The sequence below is a fragment of the Pelodiscus sinensis genome, chromosome 2 (assembly GCF_052426305.1).
Source record: "Pelodiscus sinensis isolate ZL-2025 chromosome 2, ASM5242630v1, whole genome shotgun sequence".
NCBI classification, from domain to species: domain Eukaryota; kingdom Metazoa; phylum Chordata; order Testudines; family Trionychidae; genus Pelodiscus; species Pelodiscus sinensis.
The window spans coordinates 52153324-52170269 of NC_143053.1; the positions used below are offsets into that span (position 1 = coordinate 52153324).

The window sequence follows — 16946 nt, forward strand, 5'->3', positions numbered from 1 at the left end:
ACGTAATATTTTAACAAAACAAGCATATGAACCTTTTAATTTAGTTAAACATTCAAGTTCCTTAAAATCAGGTTTGTTTGGGGTTTTTTGTTACAATTATTTTAACTAAAATAGTTAAATTAAATGTTTTTTAAAAAACAAGTCAACTCCATCAGCCAGCTCAACATCAGAATCTTAAAATATTGGTGTCTGCTCATCTTCACCTGCATATTTCTGTTTGTTCATAATCTGGAGAAGAAAAAACAGCTTTCCTGCTTTTTCAGGTCCCAAATTATTTCCCAATTTGGAATGGAGTAGTCCAAAGGAAGAAAATATTCTTTCTACACCGGCAGAAGAACATACTTTTTTTAAAAGAGAGATTATCACTTCAACAGTCTCTGAATCCAAGTGCCTAAGTGACTTCCTCCAGTTCAGTAGTGTGACTTTCTTTAAAACAACATCAGCAAACATCTAGGCTACGTCTACACTGGCATGATTTTCCGAAAATGCTTTTAACAGAAAAGTTTTCCGTTAAAAGTATTTTCGGAAAAATCGCATCTAGATTGGCAGGATGCTTTTCCGCAAAAGCACTTTTTGTGGAAAAGCGTCCGTGGCCAATCTAGATGTGGTTTTCCGCAAAAAAGCCCTGATCGCCATTTTTGCGATCGGGGCTTTTTTGCGGAAAACGGTACTGTGCTGTCTACACTGGCCCTTTTGCGCAAAAGTCTTTCGGAAAAAGACTTTTGCCCGAACGGGAGCAGCATAGTATTTCTGGAAAAGCACTGATGATTTTACATGAGATCGTCAGTGCTTTTCCGGAAATTCAAGCAGCCAGTGTAGACAGCTGGCAAGTTTTTCCGCAAAATCATATGATTTTGTGGAAAAACTTGCCAGTCTAGACACATCCATACTGTATTTCTTGATTGGTTCACCCTTAGCTCTGAAGTTTGTTATAGTTGGCATTGTGGAGGAATGATTGCTGGATGCCCATGTCATAGGCAACTCCTCTTCTTCAGCAGTTAAGCTTTGACCATGGTACCAAGTAATGAAAATATTTGCAAGAAAATGTGCTGGAGATAGTGCTTGTTAGGGATGTTCGATAGCAGGTATCTGAATAGTCATGTAACTGCATGAAATCTTTGTGGTTACATGACTATTTGATAGTCCCCAAGGGTGGGCCCAGCAGCCAGTGTGCTTCCAGCACCACTCCTGGGGAGCCCCCTGCCACCCTATATTGCTGCCTCCGTGTCATGAGACAGATATTTTTTAAAAAGTTCCCCTTGCAGACAGGCTACTTGCTGCCCCATGCTGCTGCCTCTGTCCACAGGTAGCTTGGGCCCCCCACAAACAGGGGCTGCTACTGCGAAGCAGCCTCTGCCCGCAGCAGGCCCAGACTCACCTCAGACAGAGGCAGCTCCAGTAGATGCAAAGCAGCTGCTGTCCATGGGGAGCTCAGATTTCCCACGGACAGGGGCTACTTCATGGCAGCCTCCCCTGTCCCCACCTTCTTCTAAGCTGCTGCCTCTAATAGAGGCAGCAGCACTGTGGGAGGGGCAGGAGGCATCACGGAACTGGTACTGGGGAGAATCGTCTTTAAGCTAGCTCCCCCCAGCACCAGATCCTGCTTCCTCCATCCTTGCTGCCGCAGATACAGAGGAATAAGGGATCTTCCGGAAAAGGGCTTATTTTCTGGAAAATCGCGTCTAGACTGGCGCTTTTCTCTGGCAAAACCCCGAGCCAGAAAAAAGCGGCGGCCATGTAAATGCAAATGCCGCGAGGGATATTTAAATCCCCTGCGGAATTTGCAATTCCGATTGGTCTCATTAGCATCCCTTTTCCGGAAAGGGGTGCCAATATAGACACAGCCAATGTGTTCAACATTTCTCTTAAGCCCATTTGAGAATTTTGGTTGTGATGGTGTCTTTTTTTTTAACGATTATGGTCACAAACTGTCATCGGAGTAGGCCAGTTCTTGATACACTGCTCAAAACAGTACACTACTGAGTCTATTGCATGTCTTTATGGGAGAGTTAGCTTGGTTCCTCATACTTTTTTCAGAGCAACTACTGCAAAATGGTTGTGACCAAAGTATTTTGCAATTTCTTCAACACTGAAGTCTTTGAGTAGGAGGTGCATCAAATGAGCATTGCAACCGTATGTGATTAGCTTGGGATTGTCTCCTCTCTCTACAAAATTTCTTCTCACCTTTGCAGCATTGTCCGTGACTAGGCTGCATACTATACATTGTATTTTTTTTTCACAATTTGTTTTAGCTTTTACTGCTACTTCTTGTAGGTATTTTGCTGGGTATGCATTTCCTGATGCAGCAATTATTTCAATAAGGAAGACATTCCCTTCTTCTGTTGTGACACAAGCACATACTACAGAGTGATTGTGGACATTGCCCCACCCATCAAGACTCAGGTTAACAATTTTACCCTCTGAACCTTTTGCACATTGCTCAATTTCTCTTTCATACACTTTATCCAACAATTTGCCTGTTATATCTGCTCTGTTGGGTGGAACGTATCCTGATCTTAATGATGAACTATGTTAATGAAGTGTGAGTTCTCAATCATACAGAGGGGGGAGGAGGCAGGGGAGGCTGCCGTGTCTGCACTGGCTCGGGCTCACTGTGGACAGAGGCTGGAACACATAAAATCTACTAGCCTGGGCCCCCAAAGCTCTAGTGTGCGAAGGGAATGTCTTTCTTCTGCTCAGCAGGGGGCCACATCAGTGAGGGTTCTGGGGTTTTTTCCCCCTTCTCACTTGTGTGTGGTCTAAGCTCCCCACCAACAGCAGGTGTTTCACATTCACTGAGCAGCCCCCGTCTGTGGGGTGCTCAGACCCCCCCTCCCACACACAGACAAGGGCTGCTGCCATCCTTCATTGCTTCCTCTCTATCAGAGGTAGCAGCATGGGGCGGTAGGCAGCTGATCTGTGAGGGGAGCTGATAGAGAGGCAGCAGTGCAGGCTGCCAGGGGTCTCCCTGGGAGTGAATCCCGGGGACTATCAGATAATCATGTAACTGCAAAAATTTCATGTGGTTATATGATTATTCAGTTATCCAATATCTAACATCCTAGATAGATCTCAAATCAATGAAGGCTACACTCAGAAAGACCATCAAGACTTCTGGAATATGCTGCTCAAACAGTTTCACTTTTGTTTCTACTGCCTGTCCCTCCCTTCTCACGTTTATCTCCAGACTTCTCCTTGTCCAGATCTGTTCCGCTCCCAACAACCTTCTGTTCATTTTTTGAAACTTTGCACTTTTAGAGAGAGGCAAGTGATTGACTCCATGTACACAAATTTGCAGGGGGACAATGGGGTTGAGGTCTATTATTTCTCACCTCTATTAATTAATTAATTAATTTATTTATTTAAAAACAGTTTTGCTGTTAAAAATAATGTTATCTGTGGAGATACAAATTCACAGTTTGAGAACTGCAAAACTAACCATCCCTGATGGTATCTTCTAGACTGAGCACTGAGTTCCATTGCATAGATAGAAAGATTAACCTAAATACAGTGGTGGATAAAGTACCCCAAAAAGTTACTTGAGTAAAAGTACTGCTACTTTGAAAAAAATGTAACTAAGTAAAAGTCAAAGTATCCTTCTGGAAAACTACTTGAGTAAAAGTACAGAAGTATCACATCTTAATTGTATTCAAGTATCCAAAAGTAAAAACTAGCCATCCTATGAAAATCTATGGTTGACCACCCGAGTTATCATAAGGCACCATTATTTTTCATACACACAATGTGCATTTATATATATCTGCATATATACTTATGTGTGTGAAACAACAATAGGGCTGTGTCTACATTGGCACCCCTTTCCGGAAAAGGGATGCTAATGTAGACTTTGAAATAGGCAAATCCACGGGGGATTTAAATATCCCCCGCGGCATTTGGATTAACATGGCTGCCGCTTTTTTCCGGCTTGGGGAAAAGCTGGAGAAAAGTGCCAGTCTAGACGTTATTCTCCGGAAAATAAAGCCTTTTCCGGAGGATTTCTTATTCCTACTTCAAAGTAGGAATAAGAGGTCCTCCGGAAAAGGGCTTATTTTCCAGAGAATCACGTCTAGACTGGCGCTTTTCCCCAGGCTGGAAAAAAGCGGCAGCCATGTTAATGCAAATGCCGTGGGGGATATTTAAATCCCCCGCGGATTTGCCTATTCCAAAGTGCTACATTAGCATCCCTTTTCCGGAAGGGATGCCAGTGTAGACACAGCCTAGCTGTTGATGAAGATGCTCCTTCTGGAAAACTGTGGAGCAGTGGTGGGGAACCTTTTTTGGGTCAGGAGCTACTGACCTGCGGGAAAAATCAGGTGGAGAAACAAAAATCTCTCTCCGATATAGCCTCGAAATCTGGCTAATGGGGCAGCGGGGAAACTCTGACTAGCAGTTTCCAGCACTGCATTCCCCCAGCCAGGGGAAGGATAAGCAGCAGCACATGGCACTGTGCTGCTTCTCCCCCACATACTGGATCTGGACCCTGAGGCTCAGCCCCCCCCCCCCCCCCGCCTCGTGCTGGTGCTCCAACCTCCTGACATCCTCCCATGAGGCTGGAACACATAAAATCTACTAGCCTGGGCCCCCAAAGCTCTAGTGCGCGAAGGGAATGTCTTTCTTCTGCTCAGCGGGGGGCCACATCAGTGAGGGTTCTGTTTTTCCCCCCCCCTTCTCACTTGTGTGTGGCCCCTGACTAATTTTTCTGGGGGTCAGGGACCCTTACCCAAAGAAGTTTCCCCACCCCTGGATTAAATATTTTCCCTCAGATATGACACACAGGAAGTGGCTGCTCCACACTAGCACACATCCAGATAGCAGGGTTGCTCCAAATCCCAGCCAGCCAGCACACAGAGGGAAGCTACGCACACAGACACAATTCTTCAATCCCCACCAAACTCAGCTGCCCACCCTAAGCCTCTTCCAGCACAGCCTGCCTCACCCTCTCGCCACAGGGGCCCTCTGACCCAGGGAGAATGGGGAGCTCCTCAGAGCAGAGGATTTACCTGACAAAAGGAGATACCTCTGTCCTTCCTGACCATGGCTGAGGTGGCTGCTGGGTTTCCCTCCTATTTAACTGGCTGGCCCCAGGCAAGGTCTCATAGACTCATAGACTTTAAGGTCAGAAGGGACCATTATGATCATCTAGTCTGACCCCCTGCACAGTGCAGGCCACAGAATCTCGCCCACCCCTCTTAGAATAATCCTCTCACCTATGTCTCAGATATTGAAGCCTTCAAATACTTTGAAGGCCCCAACATGCAGAGAGTCCTTCAGCTGTGATCTGTGCCCAATGCTACAGAGGAAGGCGAAAAACCTCCAGGGCCTCTGCCAATCTACCCTGAAGGAAAATTCCTTCCTGACCCCAAATATGGCGATCAGCTAAACCCTGAGCATGTGGGCAAGACTCACCAGCCAGACACCCAGAAAGTTCCCTATAGCAACTCCTATCATCCCTCCATTGACCTATTTCCAACTGATAATGAATGGTCAATTAGTTACCACGATCATGTTATTTCATCCAACCATCCCCTTATCATAGAATCATAGAACTGGAAGAGACCTCAGAAGGTCGTCAAGTCCAGCCCCCCGCTCTAGGCAGGATCAATCCCATCTAAATCAACCCGGCCAGGGCTTTGTCAAGCCGAGACTTAAACACCTCTAGGGATGGAGACTCCACTACTTCCCTAGGTAACCCATTCCAATGCTTCACTACCCTCCTAGTAAAATAGTTTTTCCTAATATCCAATCTGGACCTCTCCCACCACAACTTGAGACCATTGCTCCTTGTTCTGCCATCTGTCACTACTGAGAACAGCCTCTCTCCATCCTCTTTGGAACCTCCCTTCAGGAAGTTGAAGGCTGCTATCAAGTCCCCCCTCACTCTTCGCTTCTGCAGACTAAACAGACCCAAGTCCCTCAGCCTCTCCTCGTAGGTCATATGCTCCAGACCCCTAATCATTTTGGTTGCCCTCCGCTGGATCCTCTCCAATGCTTCCGCATCCTTTTTGTAGTGGGGGGCCCAGAAGTAGACACAATACTCCAGATGTGGCCTCACCAAAGCCGAATAAAGGGGAATAATGACATCTCTGGATCTGCTGGCAATGCTCCTCTTAATGCATCCTAATATGCCATTAGCCTTCTTGGCTACAAGGGCACACTGTTGACTCATATCTAGCTTCTCATCCACTGTAACCCCCAGGTCCTTTTCTGCAGAACTACTACTTAACTGGTTGGTCCCCAGCCTGTAACTATGCTTGGGATTCTTCCGTCCCAAGTGCAGGACTCTACACTTGTCTTTGTTGAATCTCATGAGATTTCTGGTGACCCAATCCTCCAATTTGTCTAAGTCAATCTGGACCCTATCTCTGCCCTTAAGCGTATCTACCTCTCCCCCTAGCTTAGTGTCATCTGCAAACTTGCTGAGGGTGCAATCTATCCCCTCATCCAGGTCATTAATAAAGATATTGAACAAAACCGGTCCTAGAACCGAACCTTGGGGCACTCCACTAGAAACCGACCTCCATCCTGACATCGAACCGTTGATCACTACCCGCTGGGCCCGGCCTTCTAGCCATCTTTCTATCCATCTTACCATCCATTTATTCAATCCACATTCCCTTAACTAGCTGGCAAGAATAGCGTGGGAGACCGTATCAAAAGCCTTGCTAAAGTCAAGGTATATAACATCCACTGACTTTCCCATGTCCACTGAGCCAGTTACCTCATCATAGAAGCTAATCAGATTGGTCAAGCACGACTTGCCCTTTGTGAATCCATGCTGACTATTCCTGATCACTTTCCTCTCATCCAAGTGTCTCAAAATGGATTCCTTTAGGATCCCTTCCATGATTTTTCCAGGAACCGAGGTAAGACTGACCGGCCTATAGTTCCCTGGATCGTCCTTCTTCCCTTTTTTGAAGATGGGCACTACATTTGCCTTTTTCCAATCATCCGGGATTTCGCCCGATCTCCACGACTTTTCAAAGATAATGGCCAAAGGCTCCTCAATGACATTTGCCAACTCCCTCAGTACCCTCGGGTGCATTAAGTCTGGACCCATGGATTTGTGTACGTTTAGCTTTTCTAAATAGTTCCTAACCTGTTCTTTACCCACCAAGGGCTGTCCATCTTCTTCTTGTCTTGCGTCACTTAGCACAGAAGTCCAGGAGCTGACCTTGTCCGTGAATACAGAGGCAAAGAAAGCATTGAGTACTTCAGCTTTCCCCACATCATCTGTCACTAGGTTACCTCCTTCATCCATTAGGGACTGCACACCCTCTCTGATCACCTTCTTCTTGTTGACATGCCTGTAGAAACCTTTCTTGTTATCCTTCACATCCTTAGCCAGTCGCAACTCCATTTGCGCTTTCGCATTCCTGATAGCCCCCCGGCATTCTCGAACTATACATTTAAACTCCTCCCTAGTCATTTGTCCAAGTTTCCACTTTCTGTAAGCTTCCTTTTTGTGCTTAAGTTCACCAAGGATTTCCCCTGTAAGCCAATCTGGTCTCCTACCAGGTTTGCCTCTCTTGCTATGCGTCGGGATGGTTTCTTTCTGTGCCTTCAATAAGGCTTCTTTAAAATACTGCCAGCTGTCCTGGACTCCTTTCCCCTTCATGTTAACATCCCAGGGGATTCTTTCCATCAGATCTCTGAGGGAGTCAAAATCTGCTTTTTTGAGGTCCAAGGTGTGTATTTTACTACTCTCTTTCCTTCCTTTGGAAGGTCACTTGAGAGTATTCAAATGCATCCCCACCCTCAGCACATCACCCTGGGCAGGGGCCATGGTTGCTCAGGTCTCAGGCTGGCAGTGCCTGCATAGATACTGCTTTTGAATGAAAAGGTGTTAATGGGCTATTAAAAGGCTTCCTTGTTGGCAGGGTCATTGTGCTGCTTGTTTGGTTATTTTTTTGGATGATTGGGTGCTTGCACAGGAAGATGTGCTTAGGCAAATCAGGATGATGAAAGTAGTGAGTAACTAAGTGCTTTCCAGAAATTGTAGTAGAGTAAAAAATATAATATTTTCTAAAAAAATGACTTGAGTAAAAGTCAAAGTTTCATAAAAATAAATTACTTGAGTAAAGTACAAATACTGAAAAAATGTACTTGTGTAGTGTAACGAAGTATTTCTACTTAGTTACTCTCCACCTCTGCCTAAATACAGAAGCCTTTGGAACCCCATAAGATTGGGTCCCTAATCCATGAGCTATTGGAACTGATTTACAAAACTTTTCTTAAGTATTACATGAATATATTGTTTCATACTATAGAATCAGAATTTAATCCCTATTCCATGATGAGATATCTTTGAGCTATAATATATCTCAATAAAAAACTATCTTTAAGTTTTTTCCTCAAAAAGCATTTTGTCAAAAAAAAATCCAATTTAAATAAAAATTTTGATTTTTTTATATATATTTTTGAATCACTGATTTTTATCCACCCTTGCCCCAAGGTAAGTGGTGCAGGCTTCCTGTGCAATGTGGGTTACATGTACTTTTCTTTATTTGTTCTTAAAGCCTGACTAGGTTAGGGAATGTGTAATGAGATACTGAGCCTTTCACCTTTAGTTCATCATGTGTTTAAAATCCAGGCCTGACCTAGTGGCCATAAATTATTTCCCTGGGATGGGTATTTTATGGCTTATTATTTTGGTGAAAGATGATCTAGAAATACCTAAAATTAACAAACACCTTAGAGACTAACAAAAATATTAATATCATGAACTTTCATGGGCAAAAAACCCACTTCAAGAGATGAGCCAGTGAACTTAAAGAGTGTGTCCTGAACCCATTTTAATGGAGTCTCCAGGGCTAGCATTAGACTTACTGGGCTCTGGGGTCACAGCCAAAGCCGAAGCCCTACTTACCACCCAGGGCTAAAGGGGTGTGGCCCTCTGTGATGATCAGGTTACAGGCCTCCTACCTAGATCTAAAGCCCTTCAGCTTCAGCTTTGCCATCCCCTCTGCCCCCGCTGGGGCAGCAGAGCTCAGGCTTCTATCCCCCCTCCTAGGACCATGTACTAAATGTATTAATTTTCATTGTCAGGAATCATAGTTCAGTGAAATTTCAGAACTCCTGTTCTATGGAATTGTGGTTCTGTCAACATTACTGTCACAACCTCAATTGACAATATTAGCGGAGAGGGATTGACAGGCTACAAAGACTGACCTATATCCTTATTCCTAGAGAGAGCCCTTCCAAGATAGCACTAAGGTCCATTGGCAGGGAGCTGTGCTGAAGCTTATGTTACAGATTAGCTTGGCCATAAGTCTGTTCCCATTGAATTCCGCTGGATTTTTGCATTGACTTCACTCAAAATAGAGTTAGCATATAAAGGCTATTTTAGCTTCTAGGACTGGCAGACTGCATGATGCTTTCAGAGGCCCAACCTTCCCAACTGAGGTCATATAGTACAGTCTCTTTCATGAGCACTAACTTTATTTTAAAGCACAAATCCAACATTTAAAAAATAAAATTATACTTGAAAACTTGTATATTTCAACTGCAGTATGCTGTAGGAAGTCAGGATTTCTAACTAACCTTAAGGAGATTATTGTCCCTTCAATATAGTTATTGCATTAATTAATTTCATGTTAACACCGCCTCGGGCAGCATGCTCTGAAAATGTATTTAAAAGATATCTTGTCAGAAAGGTATGTTTAAAGGCATTTTCACAACATTTCATACGAAGGACTTTAATGTACCAGTTATTTGGTAAAATTATACAATAAGTCCCAGATAAAGTTACTAAAAACCCACATCATTATATAATAGTTAATAGAAACTACTCCATGTTATTAAATATGTATTTGATTTATGTTGTAATTTAGTTTTTTTTAGGTCTGTCTTTGGAATTCTGCCACTATTAGTAGTTCTGTTGCCAGTAAATTCATCTACTTGTGTGATGGAAAATACAGCTGTAATACGAGAAAAGTATGAGAATGTCCTAAGCGAAGATATTAATTCTCTGGTAGGTAGTCATAATCTTTTGTTTTACATTTAAAAAAAAAAGTCAAAGTTGTCTTTTTGTGAATAGTTTTAAGGTTCATTCATGCTAAATGTCACATTTAAAGGCACATGTTAAAATAGATGTGCTGATCTTTGTTATTTGTTTTTTTGTTAGAGGAAATACCAGTGTAGCCTCTAATTTTACACTCACAACAAGCTGTAATAGTAGTTATTTCCAAGTACAAATGATCCAGAGATGATTATGCTCTTGCATCAGACAGTTAGAGATATAAAACATTTCGATATAGATTGTATAATATCTAATCCCACTGCAAAGCACTTAGGGTATGTCTACACTACCCTGCTAGTTCAAACTAGCGGGGTAATGTAGGCATACCGCACTTGCAAATGAAGCCCGGGATTGAATTTCCCGGGCTTCATTTGCATAAGCGGGGAGCCGCCATTTTTAAAACCCCGCTGGTTCGAACCCCGTGCAGCGTGGCTACACAGGGCTTGAACTAGGTAGTTCGGACTAGGCTTCCTAGTCCGAACTACCGGTACACCTCGTTTCACTACCGGTGTACCGGTAGTTCGGAATAGGAAGCCTAGTCCGAACTACCTAGTTCGAGCCCCGTGTAACCGCGCTGCACGGGGTTCTTACCAGCGGGGTTTTAAAAATGGCGGCTCCCCGCTTATGCAAATGAAGCCCAGGAAATTCAAATCCCGGGCTTCATTTGCAAGTGTGGTATGCCTACATTACCCCGCTAGTTCGAACTAGGAGGGTAGTGTAGACATACCCTTATGTAGTAGTTGTTTGTAAATACTATTAAATTTGAGCAAGAGCTACATCATCTTACCCATAATTTGCATCTTTTTATAACTTTGCCTTAAGTTTTATGCCCATTGTCGAACATATGCACAAAACTAGCCCTCAGTCTTTATCTCTACCTCTCACTGCTGCCAGTGATTCTGTTTTGGAAATAATCATCATATTTGAAATAGGGAACTGAATGTGTAGCTAAGTACACGGTTAACTGATGACCTGGGTTCATCAGTTAACCCTCTCCTGCTGTTTCTATATCAGAGGCAGGAGGGGGACAGGGAAGGAGAGGAGCCAATGCTCATGGGGAGCTGGCTTTTAAGCTGGTTCACCGTGCCTGCTGGCTTCCATGGAGCTGCCTCCCCTCTACCTCGTGCTGCTGCCTCCTATAGGAGGGAGAAGGTATGAACACTGGCTCCCGCAGAACTGCCTGCCCCCTGCACTGCTGCCTCTGATACAGAGGCAGCAGCGTGGGGTAGGTGTGAGAGATACGGGGGCACTGGCTCCCACCTCCCCTTCCCGTGCATGTAAACGTGTACCCGCTGAAAATTTCAGCAGATACATATTTACACAAATAAATGCATTTCAACATCCCTAATTTGAAAGCCAGGTGAAAGGCCAGGTAAGGGGAAGGCTGACATACTCAGACCATTAGTCTAGTATTTTACTGTATACCTCTGTGCTAGTATTTTAAATGGAATGTTTGAGTCAACAACTCTCCACATCATCCAAAATAGGAGCTTAATGAATAAATCAGTCTTTTTTCCATTTTAATGCTCATCCTTCCTCATTGTTAGAATTCCATAGGAAACTAGAAAAGAATCAAAGAATTTGCTATTTAACCTTTATTTAAGAACTGTGCATTTAGTGTTCATGAAAGATATGGGATTATGAATATTGAAATCTGAAGACCTCACAGAATATGGTTAGCACAAGCACCAATTGTGCAGATTCCTTCATTTTCCAGACAATATGTGTTCCCTTAGCTTTGGAGAAGTGAGTTCAGTGTTCGCGTCTAATCAGGACTTGTCTGCCTGCCTAGATTACTAACAGAAGAATTGTTAGTAATACTGTATTAGTGGTGAAAAGGGTCTACTATCCTCTTGTCTAAGATCCCATAGTGATAGCAAATAACTTTCAGTTATTACAAAAACTGTGCCCTGTTTGAACCTGCAGTCTAGAAGCAAAAGTATAGTCATCATAATTAACAGCTCTGATAAAATACCGCGCTGCTGCAGTTTGCATGTAAAGAAATACTACTTTCGTTTTAGTTACTAATTTCTGTCTACTCTGACTCAGAGCAAGATATGTAAGGATAAGCTCCAGGCTAAATATGATCTAGGTTTCTGTAAATGCAGTGGTTCAGACAGCAAAAATATTAAATAAAAACGTTGTCAGTAAGTAATGTCAGAATACACAGAGAATAACAATGATTTCTCCCTACACTATGCTGTGTATTTCTTACATTCTCAGGAACCAAGATTCCCATGATTATTTTCCTCTAAATTATGGGTGAGTTTAAAAGAGTGACAAGAGTAAAATATTTTTATTAAAGATTATGTGTGACAGTGCTCATTGTGATTTTTCTTCATGTCTGATGATTAGAAACATTAACAACAGGCAACTAGTGGGTTATATCTGAAGCCTAGCACAGATACAAAATTGTATCTGCATCCAGTTCCCAAAATGATCTGCAGATATCAGCAGATTTGCAGAATTCTAGTTGTATCCTGGCACTCTTGCAATCTGTAGACATTTTGTCATGAACTCCAGTGGGGACAGAGCTTCACCCACTCCCCTTTTATCCCACCCCGAGACCTAGCTACCTATCAGAGTGATTGCTGTCAAGCTATTTGAGAGGTCAGTTGGACCTGTTAAGTGCTTCTTGTGTCTGGAAAGCAATTTCAAGTACTTCAGCAAACAAAGCTGTTTTATGCTCTCTTAATTGTTTTATTTCTTTGAATATTTGACTCTTTAGGACTTCACTAGCTCTGTGCTTAATGAATCTGCTGTTTCCAAAGTTAAAGTCAGTTTTGTTCAGGCATGCTGCTGAAACAATGTCAAAGTTAGACAAAAATACAAAGGGAAACCGAAAGGATAGGAATAACTAAAACTTTCTCTTTTTTTTTAAACATAGGATGACATAATATTGATATAAATCAGGGGTGTAAGCGACTAATTTTGCTTATTGGATTGTTGACTAGACAAGCTTATTGGATAGTCAACTAATTCATCAACTAGTTGCTGCTGCCCCCATACTGCCACTATCAGAGACAACAAAGGAGGGAGCAGGAGCTGAGGAGCTGCTTAAAAGACCGTTCCCCCTAGCACCTTCTCTATGGGGGGTAGAGGAAGTGGAGGATAGCAGGGACCGAGCTCAAGTGGGAATTACCTGATTCCTGGTTCGTGCCCAGTCCCAGAAGCTGCACTTCTGCTTTGTAAATGTATTAAGAGCCTGCTGGCCAGGAGCTAACCCTGCTGCAGCTCCTCTGCTTATTGATTAATCGACTAGTTGATGGAAAATCCATTGACTAGTCGATTTGTTGATTAAACTAAATTTAACTCCCTAGTATGAATTAACCCATTTTCTCTGCAAGGTACAGAGAGACTTTTAAGAAAAGGTTGGAAAGAAGAGAAGGAGAAAATGTGTTAAAGTTAGAAGTTACTACAAGCATCGGTGTGACAAAGAAAGGTATAGAACAAGAAAACAAAGGGAATAAACAGTGATGGAGCAAAGGGGCAAGACTTACAGCTGAAGACATTTAGGGGGTTTAGGCACAACTTCTATTCATATTTTTAGAAGATGCTTTGGATCAACCTATGTATATTTCCTAAGGAGATAAATTTTAAACAAAAACAAAATAAAAATCACTGTTAAGAATCAAGTAATTAAGTAGAATCTGTAGTTTCAAAATTATAAATAGCTATCCTGGTAAACTACAGCTAAATTATTTCCTTCTTTGCTTACTTGCAAAGAAATAAAACAGTAAACTCTATGTCAACTGTTATTCTTGGTGCCATCCCAAAAAGCAGTGTATGGAGTTAATCTCACCAAATGTTGAAAGACAAATCAAGCCAGCCTGATTAGAACCTCATTATATTATTTAACATATGATCTATTATAGGAAAATATGTCTGGAAAATTACGTGACCGGTGCTGCAGGAATAAAAGACGTGAAAACCCTAGTGTGTTTTTCTGCAATGATACTCAGGTAAAAGACAACTTCTTCTTTGACTGCTTGCTCGTGTCTATTGCAATGCAAGTGTTTAGACACCCTGAGCACAACCATCAGAAAATATTAACTCAATGGCAAGGCCAGCCCAAGCCATTTTGGCGCCTTGGGTGGGCGGTGGTGCCCCAGGCACACGGCGCATGCGCAAGCCTGCCCCTTGGGGCGCACGGGCCTGCCTCCGGGCATACAGCACATGCGCGAGCCTGCCCCCGGGGCCCGCGGGCCTGCCTCCAGGCACACACTGCATGTGTGAGCCTGCCCCCGGGGCACATGGGCGGGTGCACGGCACATGCCCAGGGCCGCCTGGGTGGGCCGCGCCTGGCCATGCAGGGCCCTGCGGCCGCGGAGGGAAGGCACTGCGGGGGTTAACGCGGCCTCCACCCCGGGCAGCCATTGCAGCCCGCCAGGAGCCAGGCACGCAGTGCCTGATGGAAGCTATAAGGCACCATGCGCCCCTTACAGCTGCCATCAGGCGCCCCCCATCGGTTGGTGCCCCAGGAAGCTGCCCGGCTCTCCCACCCCTTAGTCCAGCCCTGCTCAATGGTGTAATGGGGTGGGTCACAGATGACCCCTCAGGGATGACTCCTGGGTTGCTGACAAGGCCACTGCCCCTCGCCTTCCCGCTCTCTGGGGCTCCTCACTGCCCGGTCCTCAGCCAAGGCATGGAGCTGAGATCCCTGCCCCCACCAAGAAGCAGTACAGACTCTAAACCTCTTTAGATTCAAGGAGAATGCAGTTCAGGACCCAGCTTCCTGGGATAGCACTTCTCAGATAGGATCAACCCCCAAAGAATTCGATAAGGGTAAGCCACCTTTAACAATGAAAGGGGGAATATACACACTGGCTGCCCTCCCTCCACCCCCAGGTAATAATTATTTACACTGGGTTTGATAGAAAATAGAAAATGATTTTATTAAGTAGAAACAGAAGGATTTAAGTGATAATAAGGGAGAACAGGCAGAGCAAAATAGGTTACACATAAAAAGAAACAAAACCACTTGGCTAATTCTACACTGAAACCTCAGTACAAATTTAATCAAACTCACCCTAAAACCTCTTCTCCAGCTGCCCCTGGCGACAAAGGGCTTTGATGTCAGCAGGGGAGCGTCCAGACTAGCGCGCTGAGCGGACAAACATCTGTTTGTCGGCTCAGCGCGGCAGCCATGTAAATTTAAATGAAGCTACGATCATTTAAATCGCGGCTTCATTTGACTTTGCCAAAACAACAAATCTACATGGTTCTGTCGATGGAGCCATGTAGTTTAGACGTACCCTTCGCCTCCAGCAAAATTTCTCAGCTCCTATTGGCTGGAAACTGGCCAATGGGAGCTGAGAAATTTTGCCCCTAGAATTCAAAGCTTCCCCTTTGCTCCCCAGCATCCAGAGCAATTAGCAGCCCGTGGCTGAGCTGCTATGTAGAAAGGGTGCCAGCACGGTGGCCATAGGCCGGATCCAATGGCCTGGTGGGCTGAATCCAGCTCGCTAGCCACCTCTTGCCCACCCCGGCTTAGGGGAAGCTCATGTATGGGAGAACTGCATGAACTACAGGGACTTCAAGCCCTGTATCAATAACGACCGGGATGCTAGGTTGAAATCCATTTTAACAGAAGCAGCATCAGACCTCCATTGGAGCCAGGTCATTCAGACTCAGCACCAAGCATGTTGGTGTCAATGAGGAGCACTCCTGCAACTGTCTGGGCACCTGAGCACCATTTACTATCCCTGATGCTGAGGGGGGAAAAAACCCACCAGTCAATAGAGGACGTTCTCCATCCTCTAGGATGGCCACACATAAAGACCAGAGCAGAGTGCAACCCACATTGGGATACTCCCACAGCCCTTGGTACTGTCTAAAAGGAAGCTGGCCATTGTGATCCAGGTCCAATTAGGAACATAGGGGTTCCTCAGATATGTTCCATTACATATCTGAGGAACCTCCTATGTCCCTGAAAAATCTAAATGGGAATTGCACTACCAATTTGCAATTCTCCTGTTTGGCCTGCCAACTACCCTGCACATTTTTACAAAGTGCATGGCAGTAGCAACAGCTTTCTTGAGGAGATAAGGGGTGCAGCTCAATGTACATCTGGTCAGAGGCCAAATGAGGACTGAGAAAGACAGTGTACTCTGCCACCATTTGGATTTGATCTTACCGTTCCCTCCCCTGGTTCTTAACTCATTCTCCTGGTGGCAGAACCCACTGGCAGTTTGCAAGGGCATAACTTTCTGTGGCCCCATCCATCACTATCCCTGGTCACAGCCACCTCACCACTGGGCTGGGGAACATACTTGTGTCTCCTCAGAATTCAAGGCCTTGAATCTAGGACCAGTTCTTTCTGCACATCAAAGTCAGAGAGTTCAGGGCAGTTGTCCTGGTTTGTCAGATGTTCCTGCCTCATGTTACAAGCAAAAATGTGTCAATTCCAACAGACAATATGGCAGCCATATTCTACATCAGCAGGCAGGGAGGCGCTCACTCTTCCCCTCTGTGTTGGGAGGTAGTTTAGTGGTGGGATTTTTGTATAAAACTTACTTCACTCAGAGGACTTCTGTCCACCAAGAGCACAAAATGAGATAGTAGATCATTTCAGCTGATCCTTCCCCAATCACCATGAGTGGATCCTATGCCTACATGTAGTGAAGGTTGTTTTCCAGCAGTGAAGGACTCCCCAGATCCGTTTGTTACAAAGCACAAGAGGAAATGTCACCAATTCTGCTCCCTTTTGGGTCTCAGTCTCAGGTCACTTTGCTTTTCTACTTCCATGGATATGTCACCTATTCTGTGCATGTCCTCCTGTTCACTCGTGTACAAGATCATGTTGAAGAACAAATGGGACCAACTGTGATTCATTCTGATAGCTCCGAGTTGGTCCTGCCAACACTGGTACACCCTTCTGCTGGTCCTCTCAGTGGTGTCATCAAAACCATTTCTTCTACAAACAGAC

General features: G+C 44.3%; 1 protein-coding gene across 1 annotated transcript in view; it reads left to right on the forward strand.

Annotated features, from left to right (window-relative positions):
* IL7 (interleukin 7) overlaps positions 1-16946 on the forward strand; it is a 38538-nt gene that overhangs the window by 8653 nt on the left and 12939 nt on the right. The window contains exons 2-3 of the mRNA XM_075920481.2: positions 9831-9970; positions 13894-13980. Of these exons, the coding sequence (XP_075776596.1) occupies positions 9831-9970; positions 13894-13980 (227 nt within the window). The remainder of the gene's footprint in view (positions 1-9830; positions 9971-13893; positions 13981-16946) is intronic.